At 40.3% G+C, this 19,408-nt stretch overlaps 2 protein-coding genes across 6 annotated transcripts in view; one reads left to right on the top strand and one right to left on the bottom strand.

The window, feature by feature from the left end:
- Positions 1-14,417, bottom strand: part of CNOT7 (CCR4-NOT transcription complex subunit 7) — a 171,704-nt gene extending 157,287 nt beyond the window's left edge. The window contains exons 1-2 of one of the 4 annotated variants that reach the window (XM_069200545.1): positions 14,187-14,417; positions 4,392-4,607 (exon numbers count right to left, since the gene is read on the bottom strand). In XM_069200545.1, coding sequence (XP_069056646.1) covers positions 4,392-4,508 — 117 coding nt within the window. In that variant the 5' untranslated portion in view covers positions 4,509-4,607; positions 14,187-14,417. The remainder of the gene's footprint in view (positions 1-4,391; positions 4,608-14,186) is intronic. The other 3 variants (XM_069200537.1, XM_069200563.1, XM_069200555.1) reach the window with 3 other exon arrangements.
- Positions 14,418-14,428: 11 nt separating this feature from the next.
- Positions 14,429-19,408, top strand: part of VPS37A (VPS37A subunit of ESCRT-I) — a 200,806-nt gene continuing 195,826 nt past the window's right edge. Inside the window, exon 1 of one of the 2 annotated variants that reach the window (XM_069200574.1) lies at positions 14,429-14,957. In XM_069200574.1, coding sequence (XP_069056675.1) covers positions 14,848-14,957 — 110 coding nt within the window. In that variant the 5' untranslated portion in view covers positions 14,429-14,847. The remainder of the gene's footprint in view (positions 14,958-19,408) is intronic. The other variant, XM_069200585.1, reaches the window with a different exon arrangement.

Raw genomic sequence — 19,408 nt, 5'->3', positions numbered from 1 at the left:
TGGAGATCATTGCTGATTAGGGCACCCAAGTATTTCACTCCCACTGGAACCCAACAGAATGGGAGGCCATGCAAAGAATGGGCTGTTGTACGTAATGTAATTGGTAGCGCCTCACTTTTAGACCAGTTGATCTTGTAACCATAGAAATACTGAGAATCAGTAGGGGACACCCATGGGCACTTAAACAGAAGTACAGAGAGAGGTCAATGTCAATAAGACCATCGGCATAGAGCATAAGTTTCAAACTATCCATTGATGTGTTGATACCCACGATGTTGTGAGGTATTAGAAGGTCAAAGGTTTCTAGGGCCTGTAAGAACAGTGAGTGAGACAGAAAACAGCCCAGTCTTGTCCCACTAAAGATATTGATTTCTCCTGACAGATGCCCACTGCAGTTTATAATGTGGAAAATGGTTTTGATAAAGCCATTTTACCAAAGGTCAGTCCAGTATATATCCTGGCAAGCACACGAAAGAGGTAGCTCCACTCCACTCCATCAAATTCTTTGGCATCATTGAGGGAGATGGCCACTCTCGCCCACAGCATATAAAGACATCCACGAGATGGGATAACATGTGCATATGGTTATAGAAGGAACATACCGTAAAAAAATATGACTTTGTTCTTGTGTACCAGTGATGTTATGACTTTTTGTAACCTTGTCAGGATTTTAATATCAATAATGATTAAGGCAGTTGGTCGGTAATTTTCACAACATACGGGGCTCTAACTGATTTGGGAATCAATAAGATGAAGGCCCTGTTAAATTTAGTTGGAAGCATTCCCATTTGAAAAGATTCTCTGAATATTTTCCCTAAAAGGAAAAATGACCTTTGGTGCTGTAATTTTATAAAATTCTGCAGGGACACCATCTTCATCTGGGGCTTTCCCAGTCAACATTTTTCTAATTGCTTCCACAATTTCCTTGTCTGAAATTTTCTTCTTCAAGGGTTTCTTGGGTCAACTGCAAATGTTTAGGATGTAGTAGGCTACCCAGAAATCATTGATTAACAGTGTCATTGTTTAGGGCATCCAATGTATGGAGTGTAGCACAGTAGGAGGCGAATGCTTTTATGATGTCATCAAGTTTATTTAATAGCACATTGGTATTGCTGTATATAGCAGGAATACTAAACATTGCTGCATGTTGTTTTAGTTGGAAAGCCAAAAAGTGACCTCACTGGGCATAAAGCTTTAACTTTTCCTGCCAAACCCAACAACTTCAGCTGAATCTCGTCCAAATGATATCTACCTTCAAGAAGACTTCATTGTACAAATACTCTGACCTTGCCCCGCTGAAGGATTTCAACTTCCATTTGAGAAACAAAGTCCTAAGATAAAATCCTTGACCGGGGCAAACCTGCCTGGAATTTCTAGTCTGCATTCTCTCGTGGTCGTCCTTAAAGAGCCCCTAAGTCACAGTCACCCGGGAACGGTGACTAATGATTTGTGCTTTACTAGTTCTTGGCACTTTTTCTAGTAAATATTTAAAAAAATCATAACTTTGGTTCCCCTTACTGGATTTTTGTCGCTTGGTGTAATTGTGATCTATTTTTATAAATGCCAGTGGAATTTTTGTTGTGTTTTGTTTTTGACTTTTTAATTGTTTGGGCATTTGTAAATGCTACAAACATTTTCTTTAAGTAAAGCTGGCTTGCTCTATGTCATAGCTACCACGGTTTGAGCTCAGGTTAAAATTTCTGCCACCTTTTCCCTGGTCCTAACAAGTTTGTGACTTTATTGCTTGGGGTGGCCTCCCATCCACCCCAACTAATAATTCAAGTTCTGACACCTGCATTTTTGTAGAAGTACACATCTATTCTATCTTGTCAGATAATAAGTTGAATTCAGAAAAACAGGAGAGACTTCCGCTTAATTAATTTTCCTTAAAAAGTAGGTTCAGCATTGGAGGTTCTTCTGGAATCCATCTTAGTTTAAATATTGAGCATCTGGTTTACTAACTCTAATATTAGTTTTGATTACACCTGAAAACTCTTGACACTTTCCTTTGTCATTCCTTATGTCTTGGTGCGATAGTCTTGACGCCATCAAGATGATGTTATCACCAGTAATACTATACATGTTAGCCGTGAGCCATGTTTAGATACCTAAAGTAGATTTCAAAAAGATCTGATGCAAATTTATTAAAGTTCTTATGGAATAAAAAAATCCAGACTAGCTCTTTCAATGCTAAGAATACATAAAGAGGGTGGAGTTAATTGTCTCAACTTTAAAAATTATCATACTGCTTTTTGTCCAAGACAACTCGCCCCTTTGGTTATCTTTTGTGGAAAATCCTCTCACACCTTTATAGATAGTTATCTTCCTATCTCCATTCTCTTTTAAGTAATTCATATCACTTACAAAGAGACCCCCCCCATACTTTAATTTCCAATGAAGAGTATTGAGGTAACTTCATGAATTGCTCTTTATGGTATAAAAATGTTAAATTAAAGGTCTTATCTTTTTTGTAAGTCATGGAAAGATAAAAGGTCTTATACCGATTCACCAGATGTTGGTAGGCGTACTTTTGAAGATGTTCAAAAATATTTTTGCTTACCAATAAATGTTCACAAAACATTATATTTATTAACAGAGGTCATTTCCAATCCCCCTTCAGATATTTCTCCCACAAATAATACCACTCATAACAAGGCAATGATACATCAGTTACAGTTTTCACATTGAAAAGAATCAATAATGTATAAGTCCCGTAATGACAGGCTAATATAAAAAAATTAAAAAAAATTACCTATATTGGGAATCTGATCTTAATATTTTCTAGTCTATAGACCTTTGGAACAGAATATGGTTGAAAGTACAGAAATCTTACCGAGCCCCCAATACTACCCAATTCACTACTCACATATTCTTATGATTATGGATACTTGTACTAAATGGTACTCTTGTAATCAGAAAAAGTTATTAACAATATGTTAATATTAGCCCTTCGGCGTATGATTTTTTTAAAACAAAAGTATGACATCAGATTCATTTGTTATGTTATACAAATGTACCTTTTGAACGTTCAAATGTTTTCTTTGGAAGCCCATATACTGATTGGGCTAACGAACCCCATGATGATAAATGAGTTAATCTCTTCATAGTTTTTGTTTTTCAACAGATAACCATGATATGAAAAAATGTAAGCAAACTTTAAACTCTGGTGGAATGCAATATGTTTTCGTCACGTACTTGACTGAGTTTATGATATAAATATGTCTCTTTCTACATAAATGAGATATCATTGGCTTCCTGTTACAATGTTTTTTAATCTATCTGGTATCCTGGCAGTTAGTTGTGAAGTACATAAACTTCTCTGAGCTGTAAAGTATTGTCTCATCATTATTTATTTTTTCCTTTAAAAGTATGTTAACTGAAATATGCCAAAGTTTTTATATTGTATTAATACACAGTCCAGCATAGATTGATACGCTAACTGTGATAATTTTCGGAATGATTTAATATATTTATTTCTCCCTTACCTTCCTATCAATTCTGCTTTCCTCCATTTCTAAGCTTTCTTCCCTTCCCCATTCTTCTGTGTTTATCTCCCCAAATCTAGCACTCAATATAGTTTGTTTTTTAATCAATTTACTGGCATGCATATAGTACAGTTTGACGTTCTTCTAGCTTATTTTTCATATAATTATGTATCCAATATATCAAGATGAATGTTGTATTCCATGCTGGTCCTAAATATAATGGAACAATGCATTAAATACTACCTGTCTCAATCATACTGAAGCAAGCTTTAAATGAACAAACATTCACTTTAGAGATATGAAATGGTCATAGCACAGATGGTCAGTTTAAACTGCTGATGAAAGAAAACTGTAATAACGATGTTAACTTAACACATATTATGGTATAGTATGTTGATAACACTTGTAAAGAGCACTTCTGAAGTTTGTATAAGCTTGTAGTGCTTTTGGAAGCTGGGTGGAGGCTCCGCATGGCAATTGCATATCTCATTGACCATTTAATGGTTGTCAGCAGTCACTGAGCTTGTTAGGCTAGACTCCTCTTCAAAGAAAAGCTTGGTGGTACTTTGTGCTGTTTCTATGGGTAGAATATGGATGCTGTATCCAGTGCTAGTGAGGTCCGTTTGGTGTAGTTGGTCCATGGGAGCTTGTATGTCATTGTAAATTGACAATATTTCCATTCCACAAAAGTGAAAGGGTAACCATTGCCCTTTCTGGTGTATCTGAGTTATTGAGTGGCACTGGTTAACACCTACATACATTTTGTCCCAAGTTGCATTAGCAGAGGAGCCAATGGGTGGCAACAATTAGTTAACTATGCAGCCTCAGAGATTATAAAATGTGCATGAGGGAGTACTGTGTTCTGACGTTTTGTTATTTTTAACCCAAAACACTTGGAGAACATACCATTGCAACATAATTATACTTGCGAATAACCTGGCGAATTCTCTTCATCTCTTCTTCAAGGTTGCATGCCCAGACTTCACATATTCTTTGACTATGGTCCACTGTGGCTGCTGGCATAGTTGGGGGTAAGGTATAAGATGCCACGCACAGAGAGCCGTTTCAGGCAAAGACAAGCTTTGCATGAGATTAGCAATGTGCTTCTCAAGGCTTGTGCTCCTAGAACAAGAAACACACAAAAAAGAAGCAGCAAGTATTAGATCACTGAGCCACCCCCAAATTATGCGTGACTAACCCTGGGACATGCAATGTTTTTAACTCAGAAACAAAAGCAAATATTCTGAACCCCAATGACATTTAGCTATTTCGTTTGTATGAAAGCCATCTGAAAATGTGCAAATTGTAATCAATGGTTAAAAAAAACATTAAGTCATATTGTTAAATGTCACCCTTATTGAAACCCTGTACAAACTCCCTGCGTGGTCATTCATACGAACCAGAATAGTGAAATGAATTTGCATAAGCAGTAATTTGCTCTCTGAACTTCAACTAACAATTTATATTGATTTGGGCTATGATAAGAAAGATTAATGAGAAATAAAAAAAGAACTGCCAAAAGAGCACTCATGGACTGTCTAGATGCGAACAGAAATCTATTCCACGGCGTTTATTCACAAATCATTTAAAAGAGATATCGAAAAATCAGGTTACTTTGTTCAGAAGACTCACAATACAGCCACCTCACCAAGGCTATTTATTCCGTGTACGGTAGTAAAGTATTTTGAAATTGCTTCGGTGGCCCTCTCCATTTATCTCACTAAATACATGGTTAACTTGTTCTATTATTTATTTCATTATATATATATTGTATTTTTCTTTCAGTGTAAAATGTCCTTTTATAGGTAGGGCAGCACCAATTGACAGCTTCTTTAGTAGCTGCAGCTTACATTAAAAGTTTACTAATTAGGCCCTCTAGAACTGGAAGTATATATAGTACAATGTAAGCAAGGTCTCCTGTGTAACACCAAATCACATAAAAGTTTCCTTTGTGTCCGGCCCTAGGAAGTGACTGAAGAATTCTTCTGAAGCCAGTGTTTCTCACGACTCTGCCTGAAAACATATAAGGAGGCTGTTGAAAAATGTTTTAATTGAGTTGATGAGAAGCTTTTGGTGGGTTTTGTGAATTTTATGCAGCACAAGGAAAAACACATTCTTGGCAGCATTAGCAGTCCCAAACAACTGACATTTGGACCCACTTCATTTTATTGATGACTGAAGAGACAGACTTTGGTGTTGAGAGCTCCTGAAATGCAGCTTTGTGTTTGAGGTCTGCCTTTGCTGGTCAATAACTGCCTACACATTCATTGTTGCACTGACATGGTTTCCAGTCTTTGAACTTTGTCCATTCTAGCCCTCTACACATGTATATTTCCTTTCCTCTTATTTTTAAATCACTGCTAAATGTATAACATTTTTATCTAAACCTTGTATTTATTACTGCAAAAGTTTATATCAACTGAGCAATACATTTCTAAATTTCTAAAGAGTGGAGCCTCCTCTCACAATATCTCACCACTCATTCCCTTAAACATCTGAGGTTGTAGTGCAATATCACTTTATTCCATTTTTGTATGAATCATATAGAGTATAACAAACAGAGCCGAGCATCAGCAAACATTATGTAATAGGTGTGCCCGGTATAGAAATTACAAAAGTAAACAACAGACAAAAGCAGTCAATATCTACTTATATTATAAACTACAGTCCTAATTATGCAATACTTCCATGTACAGTAACAGATTGAAAAAGCAGGAACAATCTAAGGACTTTGCCTACTCAAGCATAATACAAGGAAGGGGTTATAGCAAATCAGTCATCTTCAGGAATAGAAATTAAAATAAAAATCAGATTAGGAACTCAGCATTCAGTTTAGAAATAAGTGAGAAGGGAATAAATGAAAGGCATCAACTGGACTTATCCTTTGTAAAGAAACTCTGAAAATACGCTATTTTAACATGAGTGCCGACCAGTCCCATGACCCAACTATTGGGGGCAGATTATTATAGTAGTGGAGTATATGCCTTTTTAGGTTTCGCTTGCACTGTGCTTGTGAAATCTAATGAATTAATACAAAATGCAAAAGAGGCTTGCATCCCACCCTCTAGTTTTCCCTGCTTTTCATTGGTTCCTGCGCTTGTCGCTTACTTTTCCTCTGTTTGTTGGCTGCAGCACACTTGTTTCTGCATTTACCAGTGCTTGTTTAGCTGTGCTTTTCTTATCAGTATCCAGAGGTCCAATTTCTCTTTCTCATCTGCTTATGGTTGGAACTTCTTTCAATACATTAAGGCTTGGATGTCATTCTTTCCCTGGCTACACGTATTGAAATTGTGCTTTTAATGATTTATTGAAAGGAAGAATGCTTTTTACGGGAGCATGTATGGATACTTTATTCTGGCAGCAAGCACGGAAACTGTGTTTTTGTTTTTTTTAATAATGTCATTTGGTGTATGATGCTATGTGTTCGGTACTGCTTGGTTTTACACGTCAGCTGGCATAGGATGTGTACTTCACTGCCTTAGAGTAACAGGTAACTTGGGGTATGATGTGTACACAACTGTCGTATTTTTTTTTTTAAAGTAATTCGGAGTATGCTGCATTTTTAAAAGGGGGTTGTGGTGTGAAGTGGTTGTATAAAGCAGTGAGATAGTTTTAGAAACGCATGTAGGGAATTGGTGTACTACCTTTAAAATGTTGCACTTAAAATAGCTAAATGATGTATTTGCAACATCACAACATGTGTAAAGCAGGTAGTGGTGTGATATGTAAAGCAATAATGCGCACATTGTATGTACTATACTGTATCAGGCACTTATGCGTCTACATAACATTCAAGAACAATTTACATGGCAGGAATGTGTATTTCACACAAGAACACTCACTAGCCTCGCTTACTTTAGACACGTAGAACAGCGATAAACACATTCTTCGCTTCATAACTATTACTTCTGGCTATTACTACATTAAAGTTATGTCTTATTTCGTATCCCTCTTACTTTATAGAGATAAACTAGTTACCTCTGGTAACTTTCCACCAATTAAACTGCAGTGTACACACTACTGATCACTTTCTAACAAGTGGCGCTGCAATGAACCTGTCACACCCTGCTTACACAAGTAGCATGTTAATGTACATACCGAAGTCTCATCACTTTAGAGAAGTAAAGACTGACATATGTCAAAGTATTGGCATTGATACTCCGTAGCCCTGCCTCAATTACGGGAGTTAAACTGCCATGTACATGCCTCACCCCTGGTCATTGTGCACACTGTCTCCGTTCTTACTTTACATAAACAAAACCAGAAGGTACACCCATAACCCTGTCTTACTAGAAACATTGAGATGCACATACCCCTTCTTTTGTTAAAGGACTGAAGCTGCGTGGCACACTTTATAAAAGTAATGGTGTAAAGTGGGCTTTTGATCCATGCTTTTTAAATAGTAATGAAGGATGAGGAACCATCTGATTGCAGGTAGTTATGTGACCGTAACACACAGACACACCACCCTCTGCTTGCAGTAAAAGTAAAGCCAATATGTACCCAGTTTATCCCTGCATGCTTTGGAAATGTACAGTGACGCAGGGTGTATCTCTGTTCATTATACACAAGTAAAACTGACATATATTAATAAAGGTAAAATGTCAATTACACACTCTATCCCTGCTTACTTTACAACAATGAAACTGTAGGAGGGGGATCATATCTCTGTAGAGGCGTAAAATGCTCTCACCGCCTACTTACTTTATAAAGTAAAGCAGTCATGGGCACATCAGATCCTTGTTTACCTTACAAAAGTAAACCGTAGTAGTGGACACACCTTACCCCCTGCTTATCTGGCACAGGTAAAACTGTAAGGCACCCCCCCCAACTTTCTTTACACAACTTCTTCCTGCAGAAAAACACTACAGCTGTGGTGTGTGCATCCTTCTCGGCTTCTCCGGCAGGCGTAACACTGTAATGGAACCCCCCCTCCAGCTTTCTTTACAAGGCTTCTGTCTGCAGTAAAACACTACAGCTGTGATGTGTACATCATTCTCAGCTTCCTGTGCAGGAGTAACACTATAACACCCCTCTCCAGCTTTCTTTACACAGCTTCTGCCTGTAGTAAAACACTAGAGCTGTGATGTGTGCATCCTTCTCACCAAGCTAAAACAAAAACAAAAATATTAATGACATGGGCGAGGCGAAACCTAATGCATTTACCAATGCTTGTTTTATAAGCAACTCAGTAGGAAGACAGCCTATATGCTCTCTAGGAAACCTTTGGAGTATTTTAGGATTCGGCTCTTTGATTCAATGCAGTGTAAATAGAGTGCTTAAGTAAAATGGGGATATATGGATGGGATTTCTCCTAGAAATATTTAATAAGGGTTAGGCGTGGTCTAGAGTTTTCAGTTTGTCAGTGTTACCATCTTCCCTTTTCTTTCCTGCCCACCCATTCTGGGCTGCTCACCTGAATCTCCTCTACTTGTAGATTTTTGGCAGGGGCAGCTCCTCCATTAGAGCAGAGGAGTGTTTCCCCACTGAAATGCCCACAGAGACGAAAAATAAAATGGCAATGAAGTTGATTCATTACCATTTTATTTTTCGTCACCCTTCCTGAACCAAGTGTCAGGCCGGGGTGTGGCCTGCTAAGTGGCACCAGCCGCAGGGAGGAGTGGTGGGCTGTCTATGCACTGTTTAAAGTACACATTTCCCTTTGGCCGGACGTCTTGTGACGGCCAGCCAGACACGCGCACTTTAAACGTCTTTAACCTAGCTGTCTTAAGAAAGCTGAGTCAGAGAATGCCCAGGCCTCCAGTGCTCTAAGAGAGCTGCGAGAGGCCGCTCTCTCCAATCCTAGGGCTGCTTTCATGCTGTTGCCAGCATGAAAGCAGCACCAGGATGGATTATGGGGGGTATTTGCTGGAGCCTAGAGGAGCCTGGGCTGAAAACAGATCGACCGGAGCAACAATGTCATACAGCAAACAAGGTAAGTGGCTATTTGTGGTTTTTTTTAGGGGCGAGCGCAACGCGCTCCGTCCCATGTTGTCATCTCTCTTTGGGCTTCTAACCATGCCCATGTCACTCAGTTACTTTCATTGGTCCGTGGGCTTGCCTTGCAAAATCCATTTGCTTTCATTAGTGAAAGGCATGCATACAGCATGCCTTTTCCGGTGTTTAGCCCTCCTCATGCGCACTGACCAACTAATGAAAACATACGAGGCTTGATGTTTCAGTCCTGTTTCTGGACTACTTTTTCTCTTTATTTAGCAGCGCGATCTCACTGGGCAGTAGTTGAGCGCTTTGCATAACACTGATCCTGTTACATAGGTAATTGCATTTTTGCCGGTTCCCTGAATAGTTGCACTTTTGCCAATAGGTTTCACTGCGAGTTAACTTTTATTTTATTTTGTGAGTCTGCTTTGTGTTGATTGCAGCCATCGGCTCGCTTATGTGAAACTTTTACTTTTCAGTTTATATGGCAAGAAAAGTCCGGTTAGTTATGTGAAATTGTTTTACTTTTCATTTTCAATTTATGTGGCAAGAAAAGTCTAGTTTACAATGCTAATAGCTCTTGCGAGACCCACTGCATTGCAAATGCTTATTTACTGTCGCCACTCACCTTACATGAATGCACCCACCCACCACCAAGTTCCACCCACCATCAAGTTCCGCCCCCCCCCCCCACTCTGAGCAGTTGCCAGCCACTGCTGATTTTTTTGTAAACCAAAGATCATTTTTCTGGATTTTAATTCACACAGATTGAAGAGAAGCAGGAAGACCTTTTATGTTCAAGGTACTTCGCAATTCAGTGTGCTTGCTGTAGTACCTAGTTCCAGTGCTTTTGAGCAGTAAAACTTATCACAAGAACTGCCTCTCCAACTTTGAGTGACGCAGCTCCAGGAAAACTAGCTCAAGACATCCTTTATTCAGGGAGACCTTCTTTAGTCCCCTTCATTCATGTTCTTCAGCACCACATTTTTCATAGTGACTCTTTTCTATGAGTCATGTTGCTGTTGTGGTCAAGCAAGATACCTTCTCTAAAACGTGTATTGTCGCGATACAACTAAAACTACAAAAACAGCTTTTATATTTTTACCAAAACAATCCCCCTCGTTTTTGTATATTAAAAAAAAACACACACACAAACAACCGTCCCTGAACAGTTAATGCTGAGCTCTAATTACCTCGGGTTGAAAGGCAAGGAAGGGGGGTTTCCTACACTGTTCAGAGAGAGAAGAGAGACAGCAAAAGAAGAAACATGTTTTCGTCTCCAAGGTGTTCTGTTGTATGAAAAAATGTAAACACGAGCAATTTTTTAGTCAACCTAAAGACTGGTAGGTTTAATTGATAGAATAATCTAAGCTGCAAGAAGATACATTTTTATTCTTTTTGAAAGGTAATTCAAGGGTGATACCAGTTCTAAAATGCCTTCATTTAATGGCCACTCATCAAAAATAGTTTGCACTAGGTACACTATAATTGAATATTGCTAATAATCTAACTTATTCAGGGACTGGAAGCACTTAAACACTTGCTCTATTCTGCACGTTTTGCAGCAGCCTGTGTTATTCTGTGTCTAATACAAAACTAATAGCTAATCACCCCCAATCAATCTTAACATCAAGTTACAACTTTTGGGCCTGCAGCTTAGTTTAATCCCGTTTAAAGCATACAAATATGGTTATATGACCGGAGTTCAGGATGTCCCATGTAGGGGCTGCAGTTTCATACAGGAATCACGTCCACACATTATATGCTTTTGCCCCTTTTTGTCCTCTCTTAGAGGTTACTGGCTCCTACTTATCTTCAGGCCATTGACCATTAGGACTTGCAATGCCGCAGTTGTAGAATGGTTTAATGTTTTTAAAGGGGATGTCAGCCACTTACTTGCAAGATCTGTAAAGTTTCTGAAGGCTGCTTCCTTGTTGCTCAGTAATTTAACGCCATGAATCCAATGATGGAGGCCAGTGTCTGCGTTTTCCAGTATCATCATATCATCAGCTTTGAAATGTACTTAACTCTTTGATTTCATGAGTGGCCTGAACGCTTTTATATCATATAGCTTACTGCAACCTAGTTCCAGATAATGAAGGTGAGAGGATTGTACTTTTGACCATTTTGTGAGTGGCACTGAATTACATTAGCACTTTCTCACTTTCGAGTGTCTTTCCCCTCATATTTGTAGACTGCACTTTCGAGAGTATTTGCACATAACCTGCACTTTTTAGCATCCAGGAGTGACCGTATTTCTCTAGTCTACTAACGCATCCGCCTAACAGTTGTAAGTTGAATTTAGGGTCATCAGAACTGAATAATTTTGTCTTTTGGCAGACCCAACTTTTCTCCAGTGGCCCAGTTTATCATTGAGGGGAGGTTACGGGGGGCTTATTAACTATTATGTTTAATGGATTGAGACTGAACTAGTTGCGTCTTAACCCCTGTGGCTTTCATGCTATTCCAGCTGAGTCCCACATGAGGTTTTCATTTGTGATACATAATGCGTCATTATGTCTATTACAGTTGTTTGCATAATCTGTACGGGCTGCTAATTAAACGTTTGTAGTTTATGCATAGCCATGTTCACTTACTCTAGCAGGGATTTTTATACATTGTTTTTAGATATCACAGCTGTTGTGATATATTTTTTAATGTATTTTTCTTATAGTGTGTGAATTTACTTTTCAATGTATAGAGCGGTTTGCGATGATTTAAAGTAACCGTGCAACAGAATAAAAAACCTTTTGAAATAGCTAACACATTCACAGTGCATTCTGCCAAAGACAATGACCTTGCAGCACTATAAATACAGATACTACTACTTCCCAGTACACCAATCAGGACTCAAATCAGTGACACTACACAGGTACCTTGTGATTGCATTAATCAACTAAGCTTTCCTAAAAGATCACTGCAATTTCCATTGTTTAGTTTAACTTTTTATTTTCCACTTAAGGTGTCAGTACTAAATGCTATGTGTCATTACCTATCTCTCTCACCCCCACCCACATTGTACTCAGGATCATACTTTGCACATTGTACTCAGGATCAGTTCTCATAGTTAGTTTTTTTTTTTTTACATATTAAGTCCGATCAATGTTTTGCCTGCAGCACAGTTAAGGATTTGAATAGAAGGCTGGTAGCACTCCCGTTTCAAAGTCAGTACCTTCCCCAGTTAAAGCCTTACAACCAGGGCACAAGTCGCGGGTACACAGCGTCCACACACTATTTTCACATCCTGTAAGAAGTAGGCCCCACTGAAATATGCTGAACTCGTCCCGGTGTAATTTTCAGACACACTGACACATTCAGCAGCGCCTGCCCATTGTCTGATTTTGTTTCAAGCAACAACATGCAAGCAGCAAGGGTTTTCTATATTTCAGACTCTGGCTGGGCCCATAACAAAGGCAGAATTTAAGGGGCCATCAGGCCTCCTTTTATTTTACTATCCTCACCTGGAGCTATCCAAGCCTCGCACCTACATGCAATTGCAAGGGAAGGGAAACATAGACATACAGCTTATCATTTCTCAAATACTTGAGAGTCATGCCTTTTATATTGTGCAATCCCTGTATATGAGACATGTGTGCACTGTAAGAATGTCAGATGTGTAGGTCTGTTCTAGTCTTTACACAATTAACAATTTAAATACCACTATTTTGTTTTATTTCTTTTACAGCGCTACTTATTCCAATGCAGGATGTGAAAGAGCTTTACATCACACGTACATAAAATACATTGACAATAACTTCTATAAAATTGTAAGTCAATGTATAAAATCTGTTACATGACAGTGAGGGTTACAAGGTGTAGGAGTCGCACGTCCTTTATAGCTCAATGTGCTATATTAGAAGGATCACAGTTTATGAACTGCGAGTAACAAAAGGATCTGTTTAAAAGCAGCAACTCACTTAACTAGCTACATCAAATACAACTCTATCATCTGCATGATGCGCTTCGCAAGAAACACATTAACCCTCTACGCTACTTTGATTCAAAACTATGATGAGAGAAAACACGGGTCTCTCCAGCAACTGTGTTACCCTCCAAAGTTATCTTACTAATATTATTGTGACCCGGGATTTACTGGGCACACACAGATCTGTCTAGGCATTATGTGCCTTAACTCCATAAGATATTTTAAAATGTAGACTTTGCAACCAATCTTGTGGAATAGATGTATTTAGTACTGTTTCTCCTTGTTGCCAACTTCTTTGTGGCAGAGTTTTTAACAAATACATTCATAAATTGAGGTCCACATTTTGCATGGGGGTTGTGTTACTTTTTTGGCACAACCCAGACGCAAAATCTCACTTGTTAAATCGCATAATTCGCTCAAATGTACCCATGATAGACCTGCTAAGAGTGTGTGAATTAAGATGTGATGTCGCTGCTTGTGATGTCAGTTCCCGTGAGGGCTCGGGTTGTGATGTCACTTGCTGTGATGTCACTTGTATACTGCCCAACTTGGTTAGACCCACCCACTTCTTTTTTTAAGACTTGTACCCTGCTTAAGACAGAAACAAAATGTACTGTGTTCGCTAAATGCACAGATGGGACCTTCTGTAATTGGGTTGCGTTTCACCAGTGGCTATGTATCCGACGTCAATGTTGCTAAAAGATGACCGGTAATCATGGGAGGGGAGTGGGGGAGCTCTGTACACTTCGGGATAAATTGCATCATTCGCAGAGATCGGGCGAAGACCCGCTCTTGGACGGTGAATGCGACAGTCGACTCACACCGACCCACGTTACCTGCAGCAGGGAGTGTGCAGTAGGACAGGAGGATGTTCCTTCGGCTGCCAAGGGGTGCCTCGCGCCGGCTGCTCCAGAGCGCGCGCCACCCTCTGTGAACTCATACAGCGGGCGCGCTAGAACGCTGCTAACGCACTTAGGGAGACCCCCTCTTTCAGATGTCCGTCCGTCTCCCTGGCCCAGCACCCGCAGGACACAGAGCTGCGCGCAGCAATTACATCATCACTACCCGCCGAAACCTTGGACGTGCATCTCTTCAGTACGTGCGCGCGGCAGCTGAATTCAGAGCGCGCACCGTGCATAACTCCCCTCTCAGCTTGTCAAAACAAAACGCACGTGGGTCTGGAGGGAGGACTAATGGCCATCTCCAAGTCAGGCAAATACGGTAGTCTGTGGTAGAAAGCTACTTGTGAAACTGTATTAATTTCCGTATTGCACAAGTGTGAATTCCCATCTACGGGGCGGCCTGCCAATAATAGAACATAGTGGAGAACGTACACAAGTCCTTCTTTTATGTCTCTGTAAATCTGGTTCATTCTGAGCTTGGGCTAGGCGGACGATATATACGTCACGGGTCGGGCGTACCCCGGATGGTGTTGACATGGAGATGGGATGACAGCGGCTAGCACACTTTAAGCCCTGAACGCGCCTCCCGAAGAGCATGAGTTGGCTTTTCCGCGCCGATAAGGGGAGCGGCCCGTTGTCCCCCCTTACCAGCTTGCAGCAGCAGCGACAGCGACAGATAGAGTCCCTCAGAGCATCACACAGCACGTAAGAATGGGATCACCGATTGTAGCACCATTACCTTGTTGTCTGTCCTGATATATGTTTGTCATCTGTTATGTTTGTGGTCCCGCGCCTCTTACGTGTTTTTCGAAATTGTGTGTATTTCGAAATGTGTCACCCGAAATTAGAATGTAGAGTTTGACATGGCTTTTGCTGGAAAGCCCTGGCTGACCCTCATCAAGATATTGCCTGACAGCTTTGAACTTTCACCGCTCCATCCGTTACAGTTAACGTTCATCAATCGAGAAAGCCGGACAGTGAGATGTATAAGCTTCTTGAAATGTATTACTTCATTTCCAGAGAAAGGCTGCATACAAGTTTCCCGTCACAGAATAAAACAGAAACCTTTTTTTTCTCCATATTCGGTGCCCCCCCTCCTCATTTTACCAACGACTGCCACACCGACTTCTTTACCGTATTCCAATCTAAGTTACTGCTTGTTGGATTTTCCAAATTTCTGTCACTATCCCATCTCTGCAATGCAGACCAGCTGATCAACCGGACATTTAAATACCCGAGCTAAGAAAACAAGTTATGCAATCACATATCAGCAGGGTTCTCGTCTTTGAGTGTGGATGGCGCAGACTTCACTGGTTGACACTGATCATTAAACGGTTTCATTGGAAATGTGAATCTAAAACCCAGTGTATCCACCTGAAAACTTCACGTGCTGCACTGAGTAACACAAGAGCGAGGAGTGGGACTTTGGTCTTGTCATAAGAATTACTGCAATGCTTCAGGCGTGTACTTTACATCAACTGTGGCAGACCGCTGACTTTTTCCCTCCGTTGTGCACAGTGCAACTGCGCAACACCTCTTTACTACGTGAAATACACAAACCTGTCACATAAAAACATCGGCGATACTTATTTTCTTTTATGACACCCCTTTCGGCTTGAGCGTAACAATAGTTAATTTGCTGTACACGTTTGCATCAACGTTTTGCACCATTTCATGTGTTTGTTGTATCCGTATCCATATCCACTTATTTTTCAGTTGGTGTGGAACAGTGGTTTTGAACCTTTTGACTTCTGTGGACGTCCACTTCACTAATACTGGAATCCGGGGACCCCCACTGAATAATAATTGGAAACCAGGAACTCCTCTCCCCCAATACACACACTGATTCATTACTGGAAACCAACACCCCCCTCCGCCACATTCGCCTAAAGCGATTTTGATGATTGAACCAGAAAACAATACATTTGTTAAAATATTTGATTAAATTCGTATATATATATAGATATATAATAATATAAATTAGGAATTTTAATAAGAGGCTTGAGGGTTTTCAAATTTCAATTAAGGCAACCCATTGCCCATACTAAATACTCATTGAGACTCTTGCAATTTCCCACAAATCAATCTGAGGATTCCAAATTCATTTTAGTCTCTAATTTATAATTCATTCACATTCTGTGAACATTTTTTGTTTTTGTTTACATACACTTTATTAATCTATTAACATTTAATTTCCTAAGAAGTCATGGACCTCCTGAGTAGGCTTCGCGGTCCACTGGGGTCCCCGGACCACAGGTTAAGAACCTCTAGTGTAGAACTCAGACATTCACTCCCTGGGTGAATGTCTAGAAAGGATTGCGGCTGGGATGAAAGGCAAACTGAAACCAGAGGGGGGGCCATCACACGGTCTAACAGGAGAAAGCCTGACATAGTGTGATGGGCAACAAAAATGTTCACTTGGAGAAATCGCCTGGGAGAAAACTCAGCACATAATGGATGGACATTTCACAAAATGCACCAATAAAAATGAAGCATTTAAGACCAGCACAACAAAGAATGAATAGCAGTAGTGGGTGTGGTTAAAAGCCCACAGAGAGATTACAACAGGCCAGAGAGCTTGCGCGCTCGATCCTATAAATGACACAATAATAAAGTAATGTTACTGCAAAATATCCTGCATGACTTGGCTTTTTTTGCCACATAATTTACTCAACCCTGCCTCATAATTTGGACCTCTCCTTCTGCATAATTCTAGTGGCCCTGCACTTAGTTCATTAATAGCATTGTCATCGGGGTGGGGCAAGAATGTTTCTCTATTCATACTTCAAAACTATCACTTTTAATGAATATGTAACTAAAGCATAAATTGGTACCATACTGTTATTTCCAATCAGTAAATTTTTCATTGAAATAACAACAATATTTTCAGGTGACATGCAGTTTTACTGATGAAACTATATAGTGTACAAACAGTAATGTTTGGAAATCGAGTTTCTGCAAATATTTGTCATTTGGACATCACCAAGTAAAGTGTTCTGATTTGTTTTGCTCCCATTTAAATCTTTGCATGACATGTCAATTCCCAAAAAATGCATTTGTAATTCCTGATATATTTTGAAATATTTGTACTATTTATAACACGCTATTTAAATGTTGTGTGTTAGAAAAAACCGACGTCCTACAGCCTTTGGTTTCACAATGATTGACAGAAAACTCACTTTACAAAATTGTCTAAATATAGAGAAAAAAAGTAAATAAAATGTTTCAGGATAAGATAAACATCTCCTAGAAAAAAAACTGGCATTTGACCTCTGTCCTTGAACAGACAGCAAGTGTGTCAAGATAAAACAAGATTTAAAGGCATCTTTATTGCTCATTCATTATCTGAATGAACAGAACACCTCTTCCTTTCTAGCTCAAGTTCACTCAACGGACCAGTGGGTCATAAAAATAGCTCATTCTGCTAAAATCTCACTCGTCATAGCAAGAGGGCGAGTAGATTTTTCGAGGCCTGCAATTAGCTCATCACCCCAGAGGAAACCACTGCCAGAATTAATTTCATCCACTCAGGGGTCCCAGTGGACCCCTGCCCCCACCACACCGACTCAAGAGAACGGCAATCCATCAGCCACATGCTCACTCCCATTTTAAATGCCTCCACCTCTTCCGCGATCTTCCCAGGTGCTTGGTAACATGCAACTGTCCTTCCTCCCTTTACTTAAGAAACCCTCTACGGATCCTTCAATGCTCTCCAACTACACACCAATCTCCCTGCTACCATTCCTGGACAAGGTTTTGGAGAAAATCAGCAAAACGCGCCTTACAGAATGTCTCATTAACCACCAACTCCTCTGCACTACTCAGTCTGGTTTCCAACCCAGCCACAGCATGGAAGCTGCCCTCCTCGCCACTACTGATGACATACTCATGACTGGTGAGAGGCGACTTGGCAGTTCTCATCCTCCTGGACCTCTCTGCAGTGTTTGACATAGTCTCCCACCCCATCCTCATTCAATGCCTACAAGACATGGGAATCAAAGGTCACACATTCAAATGGATTTGCTCCTTCATTGCTGGAAGGACTCAAGTCAGTCAGCCTAGTACTATACACCTCGGACGCCCCTGACCTCATGTGCAGAGTTCCGCTAGAATCTTCCCTGAACTGAACACATCTCTCTTCAAATGCATACATGATCCATCTAGCTAGCATCATAAACATTCACAACATCCATGTCCTCGCCTATGCTGACGACACATAATTAATTCTCTCCCTCATGGACAATACACTCAGTACCCGGATCAAGTTCATGGAATGCACTTCCCCATTAGATGAAGCCCAACTATCTGAAGCTGAACCAAAATCATGATCTTCAGGAAGAGCACTTCACTGTGGGACTCCATCTGGGGGCCAACAGAGCTAGGACCAACACCTACCAGAAGAATCTTAGGATCGCCATCAACTCCAATCGCCACATGACCGCCAAAGTCAATGCTGTCACCACTTCATGCTTTTATAACCTGAAGACGCTGAGGAAGATTTTCAAATGACTCCCAATCAGCACCTAGAAAACCTTCACACATTCCTTTGTCTCAAGCAAGCTGGACTGCGGGAACACCCTCTATCCGGTGACTAAAGAAAAACTCAGAAGAAGGTTGTAGACCATTTAGAACTTGGTGGCCAGAATTACTCTCAACCTCCCACGCCACACTCACATCACACCACAGCTGAAGGAGCTCCACTGGTTCCCCATACACAAAGGAGCACAATTCAACTCCCCACCCACAATTTTAAGGCACTGCATAACACTGGCCCAACATCCCCCTGCAGTTGCATCTGCTTTCACGAACCTTCCAGACTCCTACTTGCACACATCCATTCATAAGGAAAACTAGATCCAGCAGTCAGGCCTTCTGAATCGTTTCTAAAGCTTGGAGCAATGTGCCGCAGGTTGTAGACCTGGCTATTCGAGTATTTCCCAGGTTCCCCTCCCGACTTACAATGCACTCTACAAATCTGCATTAACAAAAGATATTGCCACCTTACCTGTATCTTACAAGTGACTTAAAGCTCACCTTTTGCTTATCATTAACTGGCTTTATTGTCACTCTCATCTGTGTGTTTCTTATTCAGTGGTTTGCCTTGTTCATCTTGTGTTAGTCTATTAGGAGCAATGAGGGCACTCAGACTTCGAGAT

Source organism: Pleurodeles waltl, chromosome 1_2, assembly GCF_031143425.1.
Source record: "Pleurodeles waltl isolate 20211129_DDA chromosome 1_2, aPleWal1.hap1.20221129, whole genome shotgun sequence".
Classification (NCBI taxonomy): Eukaryota; Metazoa; Chordata; class Amphibia; order Caudata; family Salamandridae; genus Pleurodeles; species Pleurodeles waltl.
The sequence above is the reverse complement of the archived record's forward strand: the minus strand, read 5'-3'. Positions and strand labels throughout refer to the sequence as shown.